The sequence below is a fragment of the Onychomys torridus genome, chromosome 4, assembly GCF_903995425.1.
Source record: "Onychomys torridus chromosome 4, mOncTor1.1, whole genome shotgun sequence".
NCBI classification, from domain to species: Eukaryota; Metazoa; Chordata; class Mammalia; order Rodentia; family Cricetidae; genus Onychomys; species Onychomys torridus.
In genome coordinates, this window is record NC_050446.1 from 150184307 (window position 1) to 150201192 (window position 16886).

Genomic DNA, 16886 nt, shown 5'->3' on the forward strand with positions numbered 1-16886 from the left:
TACTCATATCAAAACTTGCCATTTCTATTAAGAAGCTGATAAGTTACTCTCTGATTTCATAAATTATACCACAAATGTCAAAATATGGACAACTATTTCATATTTCTGCTGCTTATATAAGACAATGTTTATACAGAAAGCTTCAAAATTACAGAGGTGTTATAGTGGGAAGAGATGAACAGATATTTTACCTGAATCTCCACTGGCTTTTTATTCAGCCAGAATCATTATGATATTTTCTGAATACTCTTTTAGAGATGTATATGGTATCTGTTTCTTCAATACATACAGAATACACACATATTTAGGTATATGTGTGTATGTACATTTATACAAGTATATATATACACACATATACACATGTATATAGTCTACATATGTATATATAGTTCTGTGTGCACTTATATATACATGCACACGTAATGTCCTTTGGTTTATTTCCAGACCATTAATGTGAAATGAATTTTCAATGATTACCATTTTTTTTCTTTAAATCTAAGGTGGTTTAAAAAGACCTTTGCAACAAGTAATAAATTTCTTTTAAAAATAATAAATATTATTACACTCAAAAGCATGACACAGGGCAAGTTACAAGGTGTCAGAGAAGACAAAATTCTTGTTACTATGGTGGAAAAAAGGAGACAAGCTTTCCAGAATTCTCTCTTAAATTGGCCCCCTCAGGGAATGGACCCCCAGTACTTCAGTAAAGTAACCCCAGACTCTGCGTACTTCAAGGGGAGGGAGGGTGAGAGCCTGGGTGGTTGGGCATGGGGGGTGGGGCGTGGAGGGTGGGATGACTGAACACTGAGATTTGAGCAAGAAGCCAATCCCTGGATAGGGACACCAAGTGACAATGGGTTACTTTGGTAGAAACTGTTCGGGAATGGGATGGTGTCTTTGAAGGTTGACAACTCTCCCCTTTGGGATGCTTGTTAGATATTCTCATGGGTTTGAGTTGCCAAGATGATATGTGCTTTCCTAAAAGAGGTTGTCTCTTGCTCCCTTCTGGCCCCCAGTTATGGGGAATGAGGTGGCACGCGTCCCTCTCAGTGGAACAGGCTCCTTGACACCATAGGTCTACTTGAATGTGGTCACTTGGGGGTCTTCTGATGTACCTGTTTCATCTACTGGCCTCTTCTGGAACAGAGGCCCATTTCCCAGTACATCACTGAAATCACAACTTGAGGGAGGGAGATGTTGTACTCCCGTGATACTTTTGGGAAATCAAAGCTCAAGTGGGTGTGGGCAAAGTTATCAACAATAAACCAAAAACCAAAACAAAACCAAAAAAATTTTGCCTCTGGTTGTATCACATCACGGGGTCTAAAACTCGGGAAAATGAATGTTCCTGTTTCTAAAACTAGTAAACTGCCCCGTGTCAAACAGCTGCTAGAAACCCCTGGTAGTTTTCTCTCTTGGATGACTGTGCAGAGAGTACCAGAAAACTGAAGGTGTGTGGATGAACTCTGTGTGAGAGAGGCATGCTGGCTGCTCCAGTTAATTCTATCCCGACTCAGAGCAGCCGCTGCTGACAGAAGAGCCACATGTCTCAGTTTTATGTCATCCTGGCAGAACAGAAGGAACACGGGCTGGGTACTGGTGGTAAATTTTCAATGCTCATGTCTTTTAAATTTTCTCACCCTGTCCAGTATTTAGGATTCCCTGGGGACAGCATCTTTTTCATCATGTATCTCAATTTACCGCCCCGAATAGTCTTGCTTAGTTCAAGCCACCACCCACCCCTGTGCTAGAGCTGGGGAGTTCACCCTCTGTCACCTTTCATTCCCATGCTGTGTAACAACACCTCAGCTGAGACCACAGTTGTTCTTGAGACACCAAGTGTGGCTTTTTAGGTGCATTCTTTTTCCTTCGCAGATATGAAAAAAAATCGAGGGCAAAGCTGTCCTTGTTTTGTTTACAGCGTAACACCCATTTATGTGGCAGAAATAAAGGTCAAGTCACACATAGGACATAGATGTTGGTAGGAACGCTATATTTGGGCTACAGAATAAAAACGATTGCTTCCATTGTAGTGAAAAGGATCATGGACACTGAGCAAAGCTGCAGACCAGGCTGGGGTGGCTTGTGTGGGGGTAACAGGTATTGCTGGGTGGCTGGTGGCTGCCAGGATGCTGGAGCAAGGACAGAGGCAGAAACAGGGAGGAGGGGGTGGTGGAGATGGAAGCATGGCCCTAGTTCTTCCTCAGGATGCTTTGCAGACTCCTCTCCACGGCTTCGTCAAGCTCCTCCTCCAGCTCTTGTTTCTTGGACATGGCCAGCTTAGACTGATAATCCCTCACCACCTGATCGATGTACGGGGCACTTTGTGTGCCATGTAACATCAGGGTCCATTCCTTCAGCAATCCCTTCTGTGGTGCACTGCCCACAAAGCCCAGCTCCAGGGTCCAGGTCCCTCGGGCATCCTCCCCCCAGGTGTGGGTGGTCATGAAAGGCCACTTGTCAAAGCCCACCTTGGAGTCGTCATCTCTTGGACGCCGGCTCAGCAAAATGGACTTGGTGCCCATGGGGGAGGTCATGTTGATGTTCAGGTCTCCTCTCCTGGTCGCATTGACTGTGATGACAGCTTGGACATGCTCGAGGTAGCGTACGAAGTTTTCTTTCCCCTCACATGCATTTGTTTGGAGGGTCAGTACCAACTTGCCAGTGGGTGGTATTTTCCTGAGGGCAGAGAGAGAGGGGAGATTTGGTAAGAGAAGGTATACAGGTCATGAGAAGGGCTTTCAAGACACCGTCTGTAGGGGTGGGGTGGGGGGAGAGAAAGTGCTTTGAGATTAATTATTGAGACTGACTTGGGTTTTGATTTTCACATCAGCAGTGAATCCAAGCATAGAACCTTCCCTGTGAAGGGAAGGTAGCCACTGTTGGTGTCCTTACATCTAAGCCCTCTCTGAGTCACCTGCAACTCCAGCTCTCACGTAGTCTGACCACCTTCCACTTCAGCTGTCTCCCAGCTTCTTCTCTACCAACATCAGGGGCATCTGCTTAGTCTGTGTGAAGGACACCTAAAGGTGTCAGGGATTTAGTTCCTCAGGGACAGTTCTCTACCAATGACTGACAAGATGTGTTCCATAAATGTTCTCTGGCATCCCTGTTTCTTAGTGGAATGACCCAGTGTTCCAAACTGGCAAGGTCTTTTGTCCTAGGGTTAACTTTAGGAGCAGCTCAGAGGGAGGCAAAAGTTCATAATGACTTCCTTTTTCTTTTTTAAAGAACATTTAAAATTTGTTCTCTGTCAATTTCTTACATGTATACAATGTATCTTTATTGTATCTACCCCCCTCATTCCCCATCCCACTGCCCCAACATGTCCCCCTTTTTACTTTCATGTACTTTTAAAAAAAAGCCAACTCACTAAGTCCACTTAATGCTGCCTGTACATACATAGATGTGGAGCTGTCCACTAGAGCATGGGTGACCTACAGTGGCCACACCCTGAATAAAAATGCCTTTCCTTCCCAGAGCATCTATCAGTTGCCAGAAGCTCCTCAAGAAGGGGTGGAGGCCCACTGGGCCCTCTCTTATCTTGGCTGGAATGTTAAGGGCTCCAGCTTGTGCAGGTTGTGTGCAGGTGAGCACAGCTGCTGTGCATTTAGGAGTGCAACGGCCATGTCAAGGCCAGAGACCAGCATTTCACACCTTTCTCCCTTATCCTCTGGTTCTTACATTCTGTCCTCTCTTCCCCCGGGTTTTCTGAGTCTTGGGGATTTGGTACAAGTGTTTCATTTAGGGCTGAGCACTCAGTATCACTTATTCTCAGCACTTTGCCCAGTTATGAGCCCCTGCATTGACAGATAACTGCATTGATACTGCAAAAGGAAGTCTCCATTGTGCCTTTTGTTTAAAGTGCTATGGATCTTGATGAGTGGGAGCTGCTGCTGGTTTAATGGTTCCTACAGACTGAATACTCCCTATTGCAAAGGCTTGGGACTAGAAGTACTTTAGATTTGGAATATTGGAATATGTGCTTATGCATTGTGGAGAGGGAAGCCAAGGCTAAATAGAGAACTCATGTATGTTTCATATCCTTGTATGCCATCCTGAAGGTAATCATAAATAATATTTTTATCTATGCAGTGATGCTTTGACTAGAATCTGTCACATGAGAGCCAGTGTGAGATTTTCCACTTAGGGTATCATGTGGAATCTCAGAGCATGTTTGATTCTTAGACTAGGGATGCTCAACTGTTCTACCACTAAAAATGCTGAAGTTGGTTTAATTCTTTCTAGTGAAAGATCTGGCCACTCTGGGAGTGTGTTTGACTAGAGTTGGAGACCCTGGGAGGCCAGCCCAGGCATTCTCCATGCCACCTTTCCAATTACAGAGCACCTCGTCCTTGAAGAATGTCTTTGTGCAAAGCTCCAAGCTTCCTGTACTAGACACAGATTACTTGGGACCACATGGTGCGATGGGAAAACTACACTTATTTGAATTAGGATACAGCTTCTATACTTACGGGTCATGAGAGATTAGAAAACTATGTGTTTGAAGTGTCACTATTACAGGTGGACTCTTGAGGTTAATGACTGTGTAAAAGCACCAGCCACAGTGCCTGCCACATAGTATTTGTCAGGGCTCTTCCCCGACTCCTTGTCTATGGAGCACCCCCTCTCTACATGGCTTTGCATTTAGAGCTCCAAATAATACATGTTTGTTTGTTTTTAAGGAATGGTAGGTATTTTAAAACATGCATCTTGTAGAACACATCTACAAAAAGATGCTCATCACACATCAACTTGGTGCCAAGCCTAATTCTGTAGTACCCTTGGAACTGAGATCACAAGCCCGAGAGGGTTTTTAGAAGCACATGATGTGTTTGATTAATCAAGGCATACTCTCCTGAGCCACTTGAAAATTGTGATGGTTAACATTGGATGTCAATTGGCAATTAACACTGGCTCCAGAACCAGCTAGGACAGACACAAGGCTCCAGGCACATCTGGGAGGGATCGTTTGGACTCAGATTAGCCTCTGATAATGTTTCTGAGGAATTATCTTGATTAGGTCAGTTGTTGTTACCATTATCTGGATGGGGACCCTGGGTTGTATGATAAGCTGGGTCCTGGCATTCACCATTCTCTGCTTCTTGACTATGGATGGAACTTGACCAGTTGCCTCAAGCTACTACCACTGTTGTGACTTCTCTGCCATGACAGTCTGTGACCTTGAATGGTAGCTTGATGAGTTGCTTTGGGTAGGGTACTTTATCATGGCAACTGTCAAAGTAACTCAGGTAGAAAATACATGTTTCCATGTGCGAGGCAGCATCAAAGCTCCTTAACAAAGGAAGCAGCCACTGGTTATGGAGAGCCAGGGGTGGTGGGGGAAATGGCCTTTTGGTCCTAGGCTCTTGAGAATTTGTTGGCAAGCAGTCATAAAAACAGCCTTGGAAGTCAGGTTATATTCACGTGTGTATACAGAGTGTATTTTTAAATGACTGGGTTGGCACTGACTTATAGAAATTTCTACTGTGGAGGAAGTGTTCTGTACCTGTGCACTCCAGGACAGTAGGCACTGGCTACATGTGGCAACAGAACACTTAAAATGCAGCTAGCATGAGTGAAGAGCTGAAACTATACTTTAATTTTTAATTTAATTAACTTTTTATTCATTGATTTGATAATTACTCCTACACATGAGAAGTGGAAACTGTTTTTTGTTTTTTGTTTTTGTTTTTGTTGTTGTTGAATTTGAACCTGATAAGGAGAACAAGATGTGAGAGAGTTCCTGGGCTTCTGTTTTTATGGTTGTCAGTTTCTTCCTGGCTCATAGGTCCTGGGAGAATGTAGATTTGGCAGTGCAGGATTTCTGGTCATCCTTTTGGTGGGCTCTAGAATGGCGGGCACCTTATGGTGTTAGGGAAATTCTATAGTCTGCTGTGGGGTTTCTGTGAAGATAGGAGCAGGTCTAGAAGATGGACTTTCAAAAGTGGACTCTGAGCGGTCTGGGATTTGCAAAGAATGATGCCAGGAAGATGTGTGGTATGAGTCTGAATGTTATATTTTACTCCTACCTTGTATTATGGGTTCCCTTGAAAAGTTCAATAAGGATACTCACAAACCAACAACTAGGATGTTCCCTGTAATAACTGCCCTTGATGCCACAGAACTCACTTATTATCTGCTGAACACAAATCATTATTAGTTGGGTGTAGAGGTTCATACCTGTAATCCCAGCATACAGGGCCCTAACAGGAGGAGTTTCAGGCTAGCCTGGGCTACATAACAAGTTTGAGTTGATGCTGGGCTACATATAAAGGCCTTGTCACAAAACAATAAATAAGACAAGACAAAACAAAACAAAATACTACCACCCACCTCTAGTACTGTATTATCTTAATGATTCAGTCCACATAGGAGATGAACCTCTGGTCACAGAGAAGTTGTTTTTCTGTTCCAGTTGTATTCAGGATACTTAGGGACTGGAGTAACTCAGGGATGTTCACTTTTCAAGTGAGTTTGTAGAAATTTTGGCAGAAAAGTGACATTACTTCCTTTTGACAAAATGGAACATATTTCTTTGATTGTCTAAGAATTAGAGGTAGGCCTACAGGCAGAGCTCGGGAAATCCTTTAGAAGAGGGTGGGGGGAAGAATTGTAGGAGCCAGAGGGGTCAAAGACACCATGAAAACACAGTCCACAGAATCAACTAACCAGGGCTCACTGGGGCTCAGAGACTGAATGGACCAACAGGGAACCTGTATGGGTCTGATCTTGGTCCTTTGTATATATTTTATGGTTGTGTAGCTTGGTGTTCTTATGGGACTTTTAACAGTGGGAGTAGGGGCTGTCTCTGACTCTTTTGCCTGCTTTTGGGACCCTTTTCCTCCTACCGAGTTGCCTCGTCTGGCCTTGACATGAGGACTTGTGCCTAGTCTTATTGTAACTTGTTATGCCTTGGTTAGGTTGATATCCCTGGGAGGCCTGCCCTTTACTGAAGGGAATCAGGGATGTGTGTGTGTGTGTGTGTGTGTGTGTGTGTGTGTGTGTGTGTGTGTGACTAGGAGGAGAGGAAAGGAGGGGTTATATGAGAGAATTAAAAGAAAGAAAGGAAAAAAGAGAATCATAGAAGAGCACCTTAGCTCATAGTCAGTACAGTATAAGAACTATCTGTTTAACATTTACTTTATTTTATATACCTATCTAGAGATGAGGTGTAGCACACAGGGGAGTGTGTCACAGTGTCACAGGTCATACTAGGACACTGTTTTACAGGAGTATTCATTGATGTCCTAAGCATCTATGGTCCTGGAGCAAAGCCTCCACACTGTGTGATAACTATATTTTTTAGGGATTTCTTATTTATTTAGTTTTTTTCTCCTCACTTGTATTTTGGTCTTACTACAGTGGCGGCATCTTGTTTTTATAAAAAAAAAAATAGGAAAACATGAAATGAAAGAATAAGATCCGTGCTTAGGAAGAGTTAGCTCAGAAGAAGTTACAACAGGCGGTGGCTGTGGAGTAGATATTTTTGAATAGTCATAGAGCGTCTGTTTGTAGGCCATGTTCTGGAACACCTTCAATGCAGACACTCACCAAGACGCTTCAGAGCAGCTGACCTTACAGAAGGAGATGCACAAAAGCCTGGTGCTTAAGTCCTCTAAAGAAAACCCCAGGGGCTTGGGGGCGGCTCATACCTTTATCTTGTTGTATATTGCTTTAAGCAAGCAGTCAGTTGACCCCTGCCTAGAAGCAGCATTTCTCAGTGTGCCCCATGGAATGCCTGTGCCATGGACCCTCAACTGTCTAATTGTTATTCTTTCGTTAGTCATAGGGAGACACTGGGTGTCAGAAGTGCTGTGCAGGGCTGCACAGGTGTTAAAGGGCAAAGCACCCTTCTTTTCTTTCTCCTCCATGCCTCTTCTGGCATTCATATCAGGTTTTAACACATTTCCTTAAATTTGTCTGGAATTCTGTTGGAACACACACTCAGCAGAGGAGCTGCAGCAATGGTTCCCTTGGGGTGAGCAGAGGGTGGGAGGTGGGAGTAGCCTGAGCTTAGTGCTCCCCTCTGCACAGGTGACTGGGCAGCCAAGTTCATTCTGTTCTTTGCACATGGCTGGCACAGCTGGTCACAGCCGGTTTCTTTTCCCTTTGATCCTCCTTGAGCACCCTTCACTGAGTCTCTTGATAAAGTTCTTTAGAAAATTGCTTTTCAGATTGACTCCTTCTCTGGGAAGATAAATGCCGAGGAAACCTATATACCTGACAGTCACTGCTCTTAGCGCCCTCTCTGCCTTATGAGCTGTTTTTGTGCAGCCTGAGTGTCATGGAAAGTGGCAGTTGTGGAGGCTGTTCATTCCTCCATCAAAGCTCCTTGCAAGTGTGAGTCCAGGCTGTCAGAGTCTTCTGTGTCAAGAAGGCATGGTCAACCCTACGCTGCCCACCAAGCTCTCCTGTCTGGCCTCTGAGTTCTCATGATGCTATGCTGTCTGTGTGTGAGGACTGGGTAGTGGCTCTCCAGCAACAGAAGCACACGTCCAAGGCTGTAACATGGACTGGCCAGTCCTAGCCTTGAATTCTTGAGACTCTGCATGGAGCTGATCTTACTAAATTGCCATTTCCCATTCTGTTTGCCCTGTACAGCAACTCTCCTGCCAAGGAGAACTGTAGCTGAGTCTTGGTGCCGACACTAGCCACTAGCTACTGGTGGGCTACCTCTGCGTAAACTACTTGGAGTCAGATCAAATGGAAACTGTAGTCACTCAGTTCTCTCACTCCAGTGCTCCGCAGCCATCCACTATTATTCTGGATGGTGCAGCTAGAAAGCATGTCACTACCCATAAAGCCTCATAATCCCCAAATTTCTCAAGAATTTTTTTTAAACTCTACCAAGAGACACAATTCTATAACTGACTTCAGGTACAGGTAGTTCTGCTGAATAGGGTTGAGCCCTAAGTGCCCCGGGCAGCCACGTGTCCCCGTGCTCTCTGTTCAGTTACTTACAGAGGACACTGGATGAGCCACAGTGACAAAGTATCAACAATGGCAGTTATGGATTGTTTTTTGGGGGGAGGGGTGCAGGGAGGAACCACTACATAGGTAGGTTTTCAAAGTCTTCAGGAGACATATTGGAAACCCCCTTACCCCCAGGCATCACCCCCTTTAGTGAAAGCTCACTGAGACACAGAAGGGACCATATGGCCTCCATTCAAATCTAGTCTTGGCCACTCAGTAGCTAGGTGACCATCAGCATGCCCTCAACCTTTGCCAGCCCCTGACTCATAAAGACACCACTGAGCTCCCAGCAGGACTGCCACAGAGCTGGATATAGGGCCCAAGAACATGGTAGGATATTTGGTCAATGAATTAAGGTCAGAGTCATATAGTGAAAAGAGCCTGGGCCTTGCCTTTTCCTTTAGTTCTGGTTTGGTCTCCCTTGACCTTGACCATATTTTTCCTGCCTTCTGCATCTCAGCCTCCTCATCTGTAAGAGGTAACAGTGATAGAACACATCTGCCAGGCTAATGCTGGCTACATACAAATGTGAAAGCTTCCAGAAACTCTTTCGAGTAGCCATTTTTGTCTTTTACATTCTAAGAGACTGCATTTTTTTTTTTTTTCTGGACCTTACAGCCAAGTTAAGAATACAACCTGAGGTCACTTCAGATTTAGCCTGATATTTTGCTGTGTACTCAGCCTGTTTAACTTACTTTTAAGAGAACAGTATAACAACCAATCTTACTTGTCTTGGATTCCCCATGTAATCTGCTTTTACAGCTTAAGCTAATGGATAGCTTCAATCTTAAATTATCTTAAACCTTAAATTATCTGGTCCAGAGAGCAATGCAGGTATGTTATGATAATCATTTGTTGAAAACAGTGAACAGGCCAAAATCAACCTTATACAACAAATATCTGCAGTAATGTTGGAAGCAGCATAGAGATATTTGATAGAGGCATGCTTGCAGTATTGAATGCTTTAGGGTCAGTTGAAGCAAGTAACTCCATCCCCTGCAAAGCTGTTAAAGATTTCTATAAAGCATCCCTCATCCCCTCCTCATGTGATGCTGATTAATGAATGCAGACCAAAGTCCTTTGCTAGGGATGCTTAGGCAGCATGCAGGCATAGGTACACACACAGCAATAGTGATGGTCACAGACACAGGACACAGACACAAACACAGACAGGCCAGTAACTATAATGGCAGAAAGATGCAAGACACATGGAGAGAAGTGGAGAATTCAAACTTGGGCTTGCTCTTGGTCAAATCAGTCCAAGGGGGAAGTGCTAACCTTTCTTCCCTTAAACACCGATGCATTTTGATACCTCTGAGGCTGTATTTAAGGCATTTACCTGATGCATGTATCTATAAAATCACTTGGAGCTTGTGCTTTTAGATGATCATGGGTCTTGGTCTGAGTCTTTGCTTTCCTATTCAGTATGGACTGAAGTGATGCTTTATGAGATAATGGAATGGCTCATGGGGAAAGTGTGTGGGTTCTGCAAGGATGTGTTTTATGCCACTTTCTTGGACTCAGTGAGTAGACAGTGAGGATGCTCATCCAGGGAGGATGTTTATCTATGGGAGGATGCTCATCTATGGGAGGATGCTCAACCAAGGAGGATGCTTATTCAGGGAGGATGCTCAATCAGGGAAGATGTTCATCCATGGAGGATGCTCACCAATGACTGTTCATCTAGGGAAATGTTCATCCACCCAGGAATGCTCATTTACAGAGAATGCTCATCAGTGGAAGGACGCTCACCTATGGGAGGATGCCTGCTCACAGGTGGATTGTCTCCCATGAGAATATGCTAGTTCACTGGAGGATGAACATCCAAACCTTTCCATTGGAGGATGCTTTAAACATAAAGCACAAATTGGAATCCACACAAAAAACCAGACAACTATTTCTTCCTGAGTCTTAAGAGATTATTATTGTACCTTCTCCTCAAGTGTGAACTAGGAGTGTTTGAAATCATGGAAGAAAAGAAGAGGCAAAGTTACATTGACTAGGTGCCCACCATGTGCCAGCTTTATACTGTGTGTCACTAACACCTCTCAGAAAGAGGCTTTGGTTCCATTGTGCTGGTAAAGGATAAAAGAAAATGCTCTTCTGGAGCCCAAAGAACTTAAGAAGCATATTTGTTCCCATGGGAAAAAAGCCTGCATCTTAACTTTCACTAAAGTATAAGAAAGACTTTGCTTCTGTTTTGTTCATGCATGTAGGACCCAATACAGAGTGGTCTTAGCCCTTTCTCACACCCCATTGTGAGAGCTTTTTCACATCTTATATTGCATACGCCTTGCAGTAACCTTTTAAAAAGACAGTCTTGCTATGTAACCTAGGCTTTGTAATTCTCTGGTCCCAGTTTCTCCAGTGCTGAGACCACAGGTGTGTGGAACTATGCCTGGCTCTGCAGTGGCATTTTCCCAGTCATTGCTCTGAATTTATTTGTGTACATTAGATACATATAATAAATTAGATGTCCATTAGAAGTTCTTGTTTCAAGGAAATAACGTGCACTGCTTTGTCACAAACTGACTTTTAGAAACACTGTAATGTTGTCAATCAAATTGACTTTCTTTGTAACCCTTTATATGTTCCCTAATGAGTTAAAAAACATTATGTTGAGATGGAGTTTGTAGATTCCATACTGCCAAGGGGTCAGATCAGAAAGACTGGAAACTGGTGAAATCGGGGGTCAGGAAGGTCAAGAGCTTGGTGGGTAGGTCTAAATTGGTGTGGTTCAAATTTGAATTCAGGTCCGGGTAACTGACTACAGAAGCTGAAGAGCATTCAAGACCAAAGGGAAACAGAGGAGAGGATGCCATCTTAGTGTGATTAAGTCTCACCAAGCTCAGAGGTGGATTCTCACAACAGAAAACTCAGCAGTGGGAGAGAATGAGAGATTACCACATGCAACATTGTAGCTGCATCTCACAAATTCAATGTTGGTCAAAATAAATCAGAAACAGAAGCACCTATATTGTCTGATTCCAGCTAAATTCAGGAACTGGTAGGACTAGTCTACAGTGAGAGGAGTAACAACAGGGGCTGTTGGTGGGGTGTGTGTCCTGATTGGAAGGGAACACAAGGAACATTTCCAGGTGGATGGGATATGTCATCTGTCTAATGGGTGATAGCTTCCCAATTGCATGCATTTATTAAAACTCAAATAATACTGGTGAACACATCTGCAATCCCAGCACTCTGAAGGCAGGAGAATTGTGAGCTCAAGTCAGCTTATATTACACTGTCATATCTTATTTTAGCCCTGCTCCCACAAATAATACTTACTTACATTCTGTGATTTTCATGGTACATATGTAGTAATGATAGAAAGAAATGAAGTGGTCTCTTTACTGACCAATTCTCTTGTCACACAGGGAAATGGGATGGAGAGTAGCTGTACTTGACACAATCAGTGGCTTCTGTGTGGAGAACTCACTCAGACCTCTCTAAATCCCAGCCCACCTCATGTAGAATAAAATCAAGTCTTTCCTTTGTCCCACAGATAAGAGTGAACAATAGTGGTAGTCTCACAATAGATCACTCTTCAACAGTCAAGATAAACTACATACCTTAAATGTGGTCAAATCTCATAAATACAATTTTCCTCATAAGAATATAGATATAAAAGAGAACATAAATAGGTTCCATTTATATTAAATATAGATTAGGTAAATCAGTCTATGGAGTTAGAATAGTGATTGCTCTTAGGGAGATGATGAGGGATTACAGGGTGCCTCTGGGACATTAGTCATATTTATTACTGGTCTACATGCTTGCTATATTGGCCGATCAACCTGTGTACCTAAAAATAATGCTATAAACTATGGGAATGGTTACAACATAGGTTCTAAGTTGGACAACTGTGTTCTGTGTCATGGTCCCTCTGCAGTTGTACATCTCTATAGCTTTCCCCAGACGCTGGTTGTCCCAGATGAAACCCAGGGTGGCTCCTGTCATGGAGAGGGACCCTGGGATTATCACCGACAGGGGTACCTTCCACATGTGGCAGGAGAAGTACTGCCCCTACTTACTCAGGGTTCTGCACGGAGCCTCCCACACAATGGAATCTCTCAGGGACCGTTTTCCAGTCTTTAGCCATTTTCACCATGGCACCTGCATCAAGGACGCCGTAGCCAAAGAGGTGATTAAATTCCAGGCCAACCCCATTCCGTCGCCACTGATGGACCTCATCGTGAAGCTGGTTCCGCTTGGAGGTGAGCACAGTCAGGTGTTGCATGTCTCTCCAGGTCAGATCCAGGCTGGTGGCAGGAGGCAGAGTGCAGAGCAGAGATAAGAATGAGAAAGGAAAATCACCACAACTAAGGTGAGTAACACTCAGGACATGTCCTCTCGGGAGAGTTTGGAACATCTGTGAACTCTTAACTCATGGAAGTTGTTCACGCACTATCTAGAAACACGGTGTATGTGGTTATGAAAGAGCAAGCTCAGCCCTTCCCCATTCTCTGGCTTCCTGTCTAGTCATGTGATTCTTTCCTCAACCACGTGCTCCTGCCATGACCAGAATGGCCTTCACAAGAGACTAAACAAAAGGGGCACTTGGGCTTGGGCTTCCAGTTACAAATTGTGAGCTAAATAAACCTCTTTTCTTCCTTAAGTACCTAGCACCAGGGATTTTATTATAGTAAGGGAAAGTGAACTAATATAGGGAAATACTATAGGATTCCATTTGTTTAAAGCATAAAAACAGAAACAACTCATTTATGCTGTTGGGAATTGGGTTAGCATTACTTTTGGGAGTCACGACTGAAAGAAAATGGGGGGTGCATTTTCTAGTGCTTGCAGTGTGTGAATTCTTAATCTGGGTGCTCACTGCCTGGTGTACTCCATTTCTGAAATGAGGCTGTCAGTTTAAGGCAGGAACAATACCTTCAACATATTTGTATCTCCAAGGCACAGGGCAGCCCCTTGATGATGATGTTTACTATGGTCTTTGGAAACCAGTGTCCATTACTGCTCAATGTTAGTTTTTAAAAGTGCAAGTCATGACTTATTTGTGAGTTAGGGAAACAACTCACTGTACAGGCAATCTACCTTGGCTGCAGGCTAAAAAATCTCTCTGGGGATGTTTGCAATCCCTCCACTCAGTTCACATCACAGACAAATTAAATCATACTCTCTGGGTGTGAGATTGTTAGCAATCCCAGAGTATTCTAGTAGACAAGACCGAGATGAGCATGAGGCTATCTAATGAGACTGTCTCAAAAATGAATAATCATGAATAGATAAAATAGATTAGAATAGAAAAGGAAGATGGTGGACAGATGTAAAATGATATTAGTATTTCAATGAAACATTTGGGGTTGGTATGTTGGGTTGTAATGCAGAATTAGTTTTTTAGTGAGAGTCATGGGGGGAGTCAGGGAGACCCCCTTGTGAACTACTGTTCTCTTCAGAAGCCAATCAATCAAAAGGATGAGGATTCTTTTCAGGAGCCAAACAATTGAAAGGACAAGGAATGATAGAATTCATTTGGCAAAATTTCAACACATTTGAAGTTCATTTGTTTGGAACTTGGAATCAGAGCCAAAGTGCTCCAGTAAGCCACATGCTCCCCAAACACTGAATTGCAGTTTCAAGGGAGAAGGTTCAAAGGCAGGTCAATGCATTTGGGAAGCTTCTGAGCATATCCAGCGCATCCAGAAGCTGGTTGTGGCTAACTTGCCACCATAGGATTCTGAGTTTTTAAATCCCAGAAGTGTTGACAAATGAGAATCCGAGGGACCTAGAGGCTGGCCAGCAGGTGGAGGGACTTTCATGTCCACAATGCAGAGGTCTTGTGCCTCCCCAGACACTCTGGGGAGGGTTGCCTCACATGCTCCACTGGAGTTTTCCTCATGAGTGGGTTGGTGGGGGTGGGGCAGAACAGAGATCTTGTCTCTTCTGACACAAATGAGAAGAGTCTAGACTCATTTAACTCTGAGTGTGGCATTATCTGGGCTAGCTGTTTATGTGCATGTGTGAAATAAAGTTGAGTTCCTCCTAATTGCCTCTCTGAGAAGTTCCAGGATTGATAGAACACACTGTTCTACAAAATAGATATTTCATTAACTTGCCATAAGCTTTAACCCTACCATATCAGCTCAAGGCTCACAGGCAATAGCTATTAAATATGGCAAAATAAAATTGCAGAATATCTACATATTAAAGGCTGTTGTGTTGGAGGCTATAGATAGCTAACATGACACATTCTTCACGGTTCTGTGAAGTGGTTGGGCTATTAGGTCACATGTATGTGAAAAGGTACAGCACAGGACATATTCCATACATGTCTATTGAGTATCTACCACATCCAGGAACTGGGCTAATTATAGCCTTGTTAAAGGAAATTCCTTGCCTTCACAGAGTGTATAGCTTAGGGGGCAGGTAGGTAACTCAATATTGAAACAGTGCAAGCTGTTATGATACAGGAGCTCAGGCTGCTTCAGGAACCATCAGTGTAGGCCCTGAGATGTCCCAGACAGAGAGCTTCATTGTGGCCCTCCCACCTCCCAAAGCAGAACCATTTGGGTATGAGTGTCAAATGTAGATTCCCAGATCTTTTGAATCAACATTTGCGAAGCTAACATGAGAATTAGGAGTAAGACGATGTCCCAGATGTCTCCTGTACACACTGATAATAGAGACCATGGGCTTGAGATGGTATTTTTGATCTTGGCAACATCTTTTAATCATCAAGGGATGGCAAACAGAATATGTCATGGCACATAGGTTTGAATTTCATGGGATTGCTACTGATTCTATGCTGGCACTGCCTCTGCCAGGCCCAGTAGTCAGGCTGAGAAAAACTCCAACTTTAGACTCAGCACCTACCAGAGTAAATCCCGTTGTATGAATTTGGATAAATTACCTAAACATCTGAGTCCCAGCTTCATATGTTTGCTATGGGGAAGAGGTCTCGAAGGTTTGTTGAGGAGAAAATGTAGATTATGTGTGTAACCCAGATCATGTGTGTAAAGTATCTCATGCAGTATAGGCACTCAAGAAAGAGCTTGCTATCAGTAACCAAAGCAAGCTAGGAAAAAAAAAAAAACAGTTACAGCATTGATAATGATATTTAGCAAGTCATTTGAACCTTGGGGATGGCCTGGTTTTGAATATTTTGCAGATAATATAATAGAAATCAGGACAAGATAATGCCCACATGGACACTGGACAATACCAGGAATTGTCTTTTTCTTTTCATTTCTTCTTTATTCCTCTTTGCAACAGATGGAGACCACTACAGGAAAACACAACCAATCAAAATGCAGAGTTGTGGAGCTCAGTCCCGATGGATACATCTACAAAACACTCCCCTGTCTAAGGCTCAGGGAACATTGTGGAAAAGGGGATGAAAAGGCTCTAAGGGACAGCGGACCAGGGCATTTGCTGTAAGATTCTGTCTCCTAACAAGGTCAGAAGTTACCCCCATAAAGTCTCACCAACATGACTGACCAAACATGAGCTGAACAAGGATGCTAAACTGGACAAGAAAAAGCCCATAAGGCTTCAACCCTACACAAAGAACTATAGGCAACCAAGGGAAGCTGGGAGTAGGAGACGTGCCAGGGAAGAGCACACCAATTGGTTATCCAATACCAAATGGTCAGTTCTGAAATCGTATATACAAATAACATTATACAGACTGAATAGTTTATGTTTAGGGATACATATGTATATATGCATGCAATAATAATGAAAAAAGAGGCCATGTGTTTGGAGGAGAATTGGGAGGGGTATATGAGAAGGTTTGGAGGGAGGAAAAGGAAGGGAGAAACAGTGTGATTATATTAGAACCTCAAAAAATAAAAAAAATTAAGGCCAGGCAGTGGTGGCACACGCCTTTAATCCCAGCACTCGGGAGGCAGAGGCAGGCGGATCTCTGTGAGTTCAAGGCTAGCCTGGCC

The 16886-nt window shown here is 43.5% G+C and overlaps 1 protein-coding gene across 2 annotated transcripts in view; it reads right to left on the reverse strand.

The window, feature by feature from the left end:
- Positions 1–1972: 1972 nt before the first annotated feature.
- The window catches only part of Pcsk2 (proprotein convertase subtilisin/kexin type 2), a 260763-nt gene continuing 245849 nt past the window's right edge, over positions 1973–16886 (reverse strand). For both annotated transcript variants that reach the window (XM_036184115.1, XM_036184116.1), the window contains exons 11-12: positions 13011–13238; positions 1973–2679 (exon numbers count right to left, since the gene is read on the reverse strand). In XM_036184115.1, the coding sequence (XP_036040008.1) occupies positions 2193–2679; positions 13011–13238 (715 nt within the window). In that variant the 3' untranslated portion in view covers positions 1973–2192. The remainder of the gene's footprint in view (positions 2680–13010; positions 13239–16886) is intronic.